Consider the following 9,654-nt stretch of genomic DNA (forward strand, 5'->3'; position numbering starts at 1 on the left):
TTATAAAATTGGGGGTTATGTACTATTTATTTCATAGGGCCCCTGCCTCTTTTGCCAGAAAGCATGGAAATGAACTGAGTTTCTGAAGTTAAGGAGATTATAGAGTGCATTTAGTAGGACTTCTTCCATGTGTGTGATAGAAGTGGAAAAGTGAGTAGGCAATGCAGCAAAGGCTTCCAGGGAGAAAAGAACAGGTCATTGGTTAAGGCAATTGAATGCTGTCTTGAAAGCTAAATTATAACCTTGCCCCTGAGTTCGTAATTGACGCTATGCGAGTTACTTACATTTATCATAGGTGGCCACTAACCAGTTTTTTCAATGTCTAATGAGAATCTGATTTATCAACGTGCTGAGTACTTAAATTTGGATCTGAAGTGAATGAGAGCTGTAAGTGGGTAAATGAAGTGTGGCATAGTGCTAAATATGTAAAAAATCGAAGTCCCAGACTGCTTTCATATGAAACACCTAAGCTTGGTGGATTTTTTTATCTTAGCTCTTTTGGGTCTCAGAATTCCCATTTGTTAACTGAAGATAATAGCATGCCTTGGTTTTGCATCGTTTGAGATAGGATACACTACTCAAGTAGTCAGATATGTCGCAGTAAAATGGTATCACACGCCACACATGGCCACGTTCTTTCCCACAACTCCTCCTGTGAAAAAGCATTTCCTTGTGGAGCAGAAATGATTCAGAGTCAAAACTGTTAGTTTTTCTGTTGGCAACTCTGAAAGGTGAATTAACATACTGTAGGACAAGTTTTGCAATGAGATAGGATTGCAATTTAGAGCTGCGCATTTATTTATGGGAGGAAAAAACTTACGTGTTCTATCTGGCACTTAGTTCTAACTTTACCAAAACTTTAGATGATCGCAGGTTTCACTTATTACTGCGAGACTGGAAAACAGTGCTTTGATTTCACTTTCTCTAGTGCATGTGTATAGTAATATGGATATTTGCCATCAAATAAAAATCTCTACTGAAACAAGTACCTGTTTCGTCCCCCTTTACTCCTTCCCCACAGAGGTGAGAATCATTAATTAACTCAGCAGCTCTTAGTCCCCACTTAATGCACTCCAGAAAAGTGCTCAGAGATGACAGTCGGGATGAAGTACCCAGGTGACCAGGACGGGAGCCGGGGGGCACCCCGGGCTGTGCGGCAGCTTGCCGGGGGCTGGCTCCGTCCCGTCCCGCCACGCCGCCCCCGGGGCGGGCCGCCCGCCGCCGCGGCCCATATAGGGGCGGCCCGGGGGGCCGGAGGTATTGGCTGCGGGGGAGAAGCGCGGTCGTGTTTGTTCCTCTGGACGTCTGCTTTTCCTGGGCGAGGTAGGTGAGCCGCTGGGCCGGGACCGGGCAGCCGCTGCGACGGTGTCGGGGGCCGCGGGCCGCTCTCCTCCGCCGGGCGCGGCTCCCCGCGGTGAAACGCCTCGTTCCCCTCGCAGGCTCCTCCGAGAGGCGGTGTTCTCGTCGCGCTGCTGCCATGGCCTCGGTACCCTCCGCCGGCTGCCTCCTGGCCAAGAACCAGTACTACAGAAGTGAGTGCTCGGGGGGGACGGGACTTGCCTGGGGGGTTTCTCTGGAGAAGGGAGGCTGAGCACCCCTGCATACACACCCTGGCCCCGAGCCGATGTCCGGATTGTTACCGCTCATGAAAAAGTCAGAAAGTGTTTAAGGTGACTTCTGGATGAGATAGAGGCAAAAGGGTGTCTTTGTCTGGTAGTTTTTAGTTGCTTGGAGAGTTTTGCGTTATCGCAAGGAGCTTCAGTTTTAATGAACATCTACTTCTGGTTATTAATCTACTTTTTTTTTTTTTTTAGAGTTGTTCATTAAGGATATGTTGGGGGGTTGGTTGTTTGTGTGTTGGTTTTTTTAAAATAATATTTTAAAACCTGACATAGAAAAAGCATTAGCCCAGAAAGTTCTGGTTTCTAGCTGTACTTCATATCTACTTTGCAGGCTTAGAACACAAAACCAACTTGCGATTTTGTTTCTAAACATGTGAAATAGTCACAGGTTTGAGATTACATCTGGTCTATTAGGATCCCTTTATACAGGAAGAACACTGTAATGTGATTACAGTATTTAGTTGTATCATAATGGAAAGCATAGCAATCAGGTTATTTTGCAGTGGAATATTCAAGAATAGACTCATTTGCTTTGTTAGCAATGTGTACATGATCATAAGATTTGTCACTGATTTCAGTGAAAGTTATGCAAACAGATCTCAGAATGCTTTTAACTAAAGAGTAAGTAGACTAAGAAATAAACTTTTTATATAAGCAACAGTAGTGGAATAATGTATAAGTTATAAAGTTATACCTTGTAGCAAGGTAAGTTTACCTTTTAGATTGCTTCCTCCAAGATAGCAGCAAGTCTGAACAAATTCTTGGCGTGAAAATAGTGTACTCTCTTGAAACTTTTTTTTTTTTTTTTTAAACTATGTGTGTCTCTGTTTTCCATGAACAGCAACACATAACTCTGAATCCAGTGTTTCTTCCAGCTCCTCCTGCTATTCGGATCCTGTGAACATTACAGACCAGGACAACGCATTTCATGGTATTGTTCCCTTCTTTCAAACAGTATTTGGGTTTTGCCTGTTTGTTTTTCAGACAGTGTCTAATGACATGGGTTTTTTCTCCTTTTGCAGAGTTACCTGAGTTAGTTGATAAATATTGGTGGATAAAAAGCTTTTTCCATTGTGAACCATCTCCATCAAATGTTGGCAGAAAAACGCTATCAGCAAGCAAGTGAGTCCTGTTTTTTAAATGAAGGGGATAACTTACTCCTTCCATCTTCCTTTTAGTAAAAGCATTAGTAAATAAGCTGTAGTTAGTGAAAACAGTCTGGGGAGTGCCATGTTATTTTGTTGACTTAAATAAAAGGTGCCGTAAGAAGAGTAGGGCTATAGAAGCTTCCCATGTTTTCATTTTAATAAATAAATGCATATGCTACTTGACATTAAGCAAGTACTAGTGTCTATAACTGTTCTACATTTATGGTGATATTTATTTAATCCTCTTCCTACAGCTTTTGTGCACCCATTTATGCAGTTTACCCATTTTACGTTATGTTAAAGTTGATATGAATGTGTTCAAAAATACTTAGGCAGATAAATATCTTTGAGGAAAATATAAACATGACTTTTTTTTAATATATTTCTGCAGTACCAACAGTTGAATATGACAGCATGCTGGCTTTACTGACTGAGATACTACATACAGACTTCTCTTTCCAAGAGGCTTGGGATCTTCCTAGTGTCTGGGTTCTGCTGCAAGAAGAAAACAAAACCTCTAGAAGGGTGGAAAACCATATTTTCAAAATATTTGTCAGTAGCTTAAGTGATATTGCTTAATGGACATGTCTGTGGCCTTCCTTGTTCATTAGAGTTGCTATAATTTGAGATGCCTCTCTAAGGAAGTTCCTTGGATTAAATATCCTGATGACATACTTGGATAGCTAGTGAAAAATGACAGTAAAAGGAGAAGTGTGTGCATTGAATGACTTTGCACTAGGCAATAGTGTTAAGTTTTACCTTTAAGATATCAGCTCTATATGCAGTCACACTGATGTCAACAAGGTTCAAGCATACAGTCCAGAGTAGGACTGCTCTGTGGTGCAAGTTTTTCATCAAGTATTTGTGTACCAGTTACATGGAGTAAATTTACAAGATGATAATATTAATAGCTTTACTTTTAGAAAGCCCAGTTATACAAAGAAACAGTAATCAGTTTGGTCTCTTTGAGCAGGGTGTGTAAATCCCCATCTCAAATACCCAGGTACAACTCTCATTCATATGTTTGCATGTTGGTATCTGGAGACAGAATAGAAGAGAGACAAGAAACCAGTAATCCTAGTGAGCATTGACCTTAATCAGAGCTGATCCTCCTAGCTCTGTTTTAGATTACTCTCACCTGCTTTGCTGTAGCTTAAAGTACTACTTGTTCTGAAGTGACTAATCCTGTCAATATTCCCTGCTGTCTGCCAGTTTAGTTGTGCACTAGGTCTGACAAAGTGTTCAAAGTAATCACGTTAATGTTATTAACCAAATCTACCCTTCTGATTCATGCTCTTGAAAGACACTGTATCGTAGCTTCATTTGATTTTCAGCATTGCAAAGCAGTACATCAGATTGTATATTCTACTGAATATGACTAAAGTGCATCAGAGGTCATAGAAAATAACAAGTATTTGGCTGGATGATATCATTTCTGTAAATTACCTATGCAACTTTTTGATGTACTGTCACTAAACCTACCTAACATTTGTCCATCACTGGGTGAACTAACAATAGTAAATGTTAATATAGTGAACATTTTTCATTATAGGTAAATGGTTGTCATGGTTATGTATAGAACACCAAAGTGGCTGCTTCAGGAAGCTTACAGTTTTGGTGGAGACAAATACATGGCACAAGACAACAGCAAAAACCGCAATTCTGAAAAGATAATTTCAGGAGTTTTAAACTGACTTGTGTCTTTCTTTACTGCTGTTGTGTAGTTTCATGTTTCTTTTTTTTTCTCTAAGTGTACAGAATGAACTATTCTATTTTTTATACTAAGATTTTTTTATTAATAAAGATTTAATCAGTATTTGGTCTGACTTATTTTTGGCCTCTAATAAACTGGTCTTTGGTGTTGATTGTGGTGAGGTTGATGGGTGGTTTTGGGTGTGTGGTGTGTTGTGGTGGGATTTTTGTGTGTGTGGGTTTTGGTTGTGTTTTGTTTTGTGTGGTGTGTGTTTGTGTGTGTGTTTTTGTTTTTGTTTTTTAAATGGTGAAGAATTAGTAAAATTTAAATTTACCAGAGAAGTGTGTGTGTCGCTTAAAGTTTGATGTCAGGTTAAAAAGGAATGGAGCAATGTAAGACCCTAACACCTTTCTCTGTAACATCATGGTGTGAAGGAGGGGGAAAAAGGCTCAGACAGCTTGCTGAATGAAGGCAATTGAGACTTTCTTTGAAGATGCTTGAAGCCATAGAGGAAAGAAATTATGTAGCCCTTGCTATACATGAGAAATACAGGTTTCAGAAACACTGTAAAATTGTGGTAACAAGCTTCCATGTTGAGCTCTGTGCTTAAGCTGCTTCCATTCTTATACAGTCAGAAAGTGGGCTGCAGAACATGCTGGTAAGACCCACAAAAAAACCTACCTTTGTGTATGTGTTTGGTAGTTTGTTTGGTTTTTATGGTGGGAAGTCTGGAAGAACAAGAGGAGGTGGACTGCATATTGTTTCCTTTCATCTGCTTAAGCTCTATGAACTACTTTTTGTAACAGTGTTATGATGACGGAAAACTTTTCTGGAGAGGTGCCTTTGCCATCCCCATCATCTCTTACTGTGGTCAGCTCAGTGTTGGAGCAGCACCAGTGCCAGATTATAGTTATCTGTACCAGTTCTTCAAAGCATGGTTACTGTGCAATGGATCAACTCTCTTAAGTAACATCTAATGCTGCTATGACAAACTTGTAAGAGAATACTTGCTATAAAAGGGCTGCATTTTGTTCTATCATGGTAATAAGAAAATGTCACTTTTCTTGAATTAAATGTCAATATAATTAACTTGTTTTTAGGGGAAAAAACCAAAAATTAGATGATTTAAAGAAAAGGTGAAAGAAATATGGAGGGTAAACTATACTTGTATAGCTTGAATGCAGCTTAGAATTAGGGAAAAAAACAGGAGAAAATGTGTGTGTGTACATATGTACTATGTATAGTGGCTGGACAAGAGTAAGGATTAACTGTAAGGACTATAGCTTTTGCTATGAAACAAGGGGGTTTTTTAGTATACTAGTCTTTTCTGCAGAAGTAAACGTGATAAATGGACCCACTTAAAAAAAGAGGTTTTCAGGATGAGAATGAACGGCAAATCAAACTGCAAAATCAAACTCAATTTGAGTTACCTGGAATAAATAATTTTTTTTCCTAATACATGCGGTGATTAAGACTCCCATAACCAATCTGCTTTAGCATTCCTTTGTAACTTCTTTGGAAGAGTCATTTCTGTTTGTGACATTACAACATTCTGATATTTCAAAATATGTGCAAATCTTTTTTTTTTTTTTTTTCCTCCTCTCCATTATCTTAGCTAAGCATGCTTTTTGAAAGCAGACTCTGTCTTATTGTCACTTCTCAGCTCTTCTGTAAAGGAAAACCCAAGCAGAGTTCATTCAGCTATTTGTACCAGGATTAATGTTGTTTGCAAAACATTTCTCGGATTATTGCATTCACAGCTGGTGACTGTGAAATTTTGACCATAATCATGTTCATTGTCCTGGCTGACTCCTCGGTGACAGAGGGATTCTGTCATATTTCTCTTGTCATGCACTCTGTCATATGTCATTTTAAGCTGTTCTGGCAGTATCAGATGTGAAATAAACTGTATGTAATCACTGGATGATAGGTCTTTGTAATACAAAGAAGCTGTCACTAGTAGGGAAGAGAGTCAAATCAGTATATTGGGTGGAAGTCAGAGGAAAAGCATTTTTTTTTTCTTCCACTTCTATCTCTCTCAGAAAGTGGAGAAAGAAATCACAGTTTCCCAAGCCTATGCCAAAAGAGAAGATTCAGCTCCCAGTTACAATACTCAGTGGTATGTTCAGAGACACCGTATTGATTTTTTGCTTGCAAATAGAATTATAAAAGTGCTTGTAGCCACAATGACAAGACATGTTTTGGAGAGAGATATAATATTTTTATTACATCAACTCATAACTGGATAAGAAAGGGCTGGTACACTCAAAGAGCGGTTGCTTTTCTTAGCTGTGTCAGTGATTACATCTCCTTAAAACTTCGCCAACTTTTGCTTCAGTAAAATGAAATTTCACTTATGCCCATAAAACAGCACCCATAGTCTCACCTTACTTGTTTAGCTGAGGTAGCAGTATTGAGTGCAAGATAAAAATGTTTTGTCATTTTGTGAAATGCACCAAGGTACAGCCTTTATCATAACAGAAGAGGACTGACAGCACTGGCTAGATGTCAGTCACACTACTGGGATCATCTCCTGGGCATGCTGAGGCAAGGATGTCCAGGACAAATGCATCGGTATTGGGAATAATTTTTGAAAAAGATGTTATTCAGGTTGTGGTTTGTTTGGTTTTGTTTGGGTTTGTTTGTTTGGGTTTGTTTGTTTGTTTGTTTCCCTGTTGCTCATTTTGCGACAAGTGAAAAACCATCTCATCCTTACTTTGAAGTAGTTAGTGATGGAGAGTCTATAAAACATCCTAGTAAAATTTTCAATGGCTGATCACATTCACCTTTAAAAATCTTCCCCATTGCTGCCAACTTGAATTTCTCTGTGAACAGGAGTTCAGGGGTTAGTCAGGAATGCATGGCTCAAATAACAAGCAAAAAAGTGCTGATTCCACCTTCTCTTTTCACAGTAATTTCTGAAGAGATAGTATCATTTTCTTTAATCCCCAGCTATACCGACTTCAGGAAGAATTTCAGCACAATAGGAGTGAATCAATAGGTAGAAGCAGCTGGAAATATGCTTTTTGCTTCTGTGAGTGAAAGCTAAAAGCCAGGCTGTTAGAGTATGTTTCCCACTCTGTACTTTTCTTATTTCAGATTAGGTGAGGACATACAAACTACTAAGTAAGCCAAATGTGAAGAAAAAACGTGATGGTGTCATTTTGAGATGGCATAAAAATGTTGGCCAGTTTGAAATCTTGGACCCTAAACTACACCCTTTGGCTCAATTCACTTGAAAATGGAATTTAATGAGTAGACTCCTTAACATCTCAAATATTAATATGTTTGAAGAGTTCTACCCATTACAACTAACTACTTGTATGAAATGACACATAAATTCAAGTTTTTTAAAATTTTATTTTAAAATAATTTTCAATCCTCTCCTTGATGACATGTACTGTGCATTTTTTTTTGTGTGTTTAATTTTGTTGTCACATTATATACAGAGTAGCTGCTTCATCCCAAAAAATACACTTTAAATTTTGAATAGAGATTTGGAACCTATAATAGATTCTTACAATAAACACATTTTAGATATAATCTATCATTCTAAGAACCTCTAAATTGCAAGTTTCACTGTCTCATAATAGTCCAGAACAGAAAGGATAATACTAGGGTTAAATACACAATTATATTAGTTCCTTTGAATAGGTATTTTCCCATGATATTTTAACCAGGTTAATTTAATACTGTCATGACTCCAGCTCAGACCCATCATATATTTAAGTTCAGGTGAAATCTAGAATAACTATTGAATCACACAAACAGGATGTGTTAGTGGCTAGACGATTTCTCCATTGGCAGTAGCAGATTGAGTAAAGTCTTGAATGTAAAAGTCAAGGTAAATATATGTTGTACGTAGTAATCCCTTCACATTCTGTCACAATGAAATGCCTGCCTGCAAAATACATGATCAATTTGGGGAAAAAACCCCAAAACATTCCACCAAAACCCCCTCCTTTTTCTTGTTCAGTGCTTTCCAGAAACATGTTTTTCTACATGAAGCATTAGTTGCTTTGTATTTCTTTCTAATTTCATTGCGAAAGAATGACGATCTGAAATACATTAAGCAAACAGATTGTTACTTTCACTACTTATTTTTGTGGTTGTCATAATTATTGTCTTACATTAATCTTATGCCATTATTGCTTAATGTGTTTAGTGGGGGACAAGTTTGCTCTCTGTTTACCTCTCACCATACTGGGAATGTAACAGCAGTGCTGTCTGGAGGGGGCAGCTTTTGGTGTAAACACTCTTTAAACACCTACATGCCATTAAAACAGAGCTCCAGTGACTAAGCAGGTCAGCTCAGATTTTCTGAGATAAATGTGTGTAGACTGTAACTTTCTCATGTAAGGACTGATTTTTGTTCTGCATTTTTACAACATAGTATTGGACATTAATCTTGAAAGGCATCAACTGCTAGGCATTATAATATCATATGAGGGCTTTATGACTAATTCTGAAAATGAGTTTCTTTTCACTTCTTTTTGTACATTAAAACATCCACAGCATTTATTTTATGGGAAGACTTGTGAAGAGTAAGACTACGATTTATTGGTCAAAACATTCCTCAACTGAGAACAGGCCTTTTTCTGTACAATATCAGTCAAATACTATATCCTTCATATATGTAACTTGCTTATGCTCATAGCATATTGTTCAGCCCTCAAACAGGAAAGTCATTTGAGATTTACTTAAACCAAAGGTAATTCTTCTTCAATGTCACCTAATGCTGAAATCCACTGAGATCAAAAGTGCTTCTCATAATAAATAAATGTAAATTAACTGATGCTACATTTGAAGTGAAAAAACCAAAAGGTCATGAAGTAAACAGTTGTGACAGTCATTCACACCTACTTAAAATCTTAATTATATGTATGTATATGTATGTATTTGTATGTATGGTATATGTTGCTATGGCTCAAAGAATAACAGAGGTTAAGTTTATGTCAATACTCATTCACTTTCCTCTACACCTGTTGCTCTAAGCACTAATTAAAAAAAAAAAAAAAGGCAAAAATCCTTGACAAAAATAACACCAAACCAAACCAAACAAACACAGGAATAATACAGAAACGAGATGTAGAGGGCAGCCAGAGCAAACAGCAGTCCCTTTAATCTTAGAATGGATCGGCCTGTCTTCAGGACATACATCTTTCTGTCTCTGGTTAAAAACAAACAAACA

The 9,654-nt window shown here is 37.9% G+C and overlaps 1 protein-coding gene across 1 annotated transcript; it reads left to right on the plus strand.

Moving 5' to 3' along the window:
- The first annotated feature begins 1,248 nt into the window (after positions 1–1,248).
- Positions 1,249–4,530, plus strand: PPDPFL (pancreatic progenitor cell differentiation and proliferation factor like). The gene is made up of 5 exons (XM_065629526.1): positions 1,249–1,323; positions 1,440–1,532; positions 2,464–2,553; positions 2,645–2,744; positions 3,162–4,530. Exons 2-5 carry the CDS (start codon positions 1,478–1,480, stop codon positions 3,172–3,174), a joined length of 258 nt encoding a protein of 85 aa, XP_065485598.1. The 5' UTR covers positions 1,249–1,323; positions 1,440–1,477; the 3' UTR covers positions 3,175–4,530.
- Positions 4,531–9,654: the final 5,124 nt, after the last annotated feature.

The sequence above is a fragment of the Caloenas nicobarica genome, chromosome 2 (genome assembly GCF_036013445.1).
Source record: "Caloenas nicobarica isolate bCalNic1 chromosome 2, bCalNic1.hap1, whole genome shotgun sequence".
In the NCBI taxonomy this organism is placed as follows: domain Eukaryota; kingdom Metazoa; phylum Chordata; class Aves; order Columbiformes; family Columbidae; genus Caloenas; species Caloenas nicobarica.

Excerpts from the sequence above, each read along its gene's own strand:
- PPDPFL (XM_065629526.1), top strand. The coding sequence starts at position 1,478 with ATGGCCTCGGTACCCTCCGCCGGCTGCCTCCTGGCCAAGAACCAGTAC. Across the intron at positions 1,533-2,463 it reads CAAGAACCAGTACTACAGAA|CAACACATAACTCTGAATCC; the intron begins GTGAGTGCTCGG and ends TTCCATGAACAG. Across the intron at positions 2,554-2,644 it reads CCAGGACAACGCATTTCATG|AGTTACCTGAGTTAGTTGAT; the intron begins GTATTGTTCCCT and ends CTCCTTTTGCAG.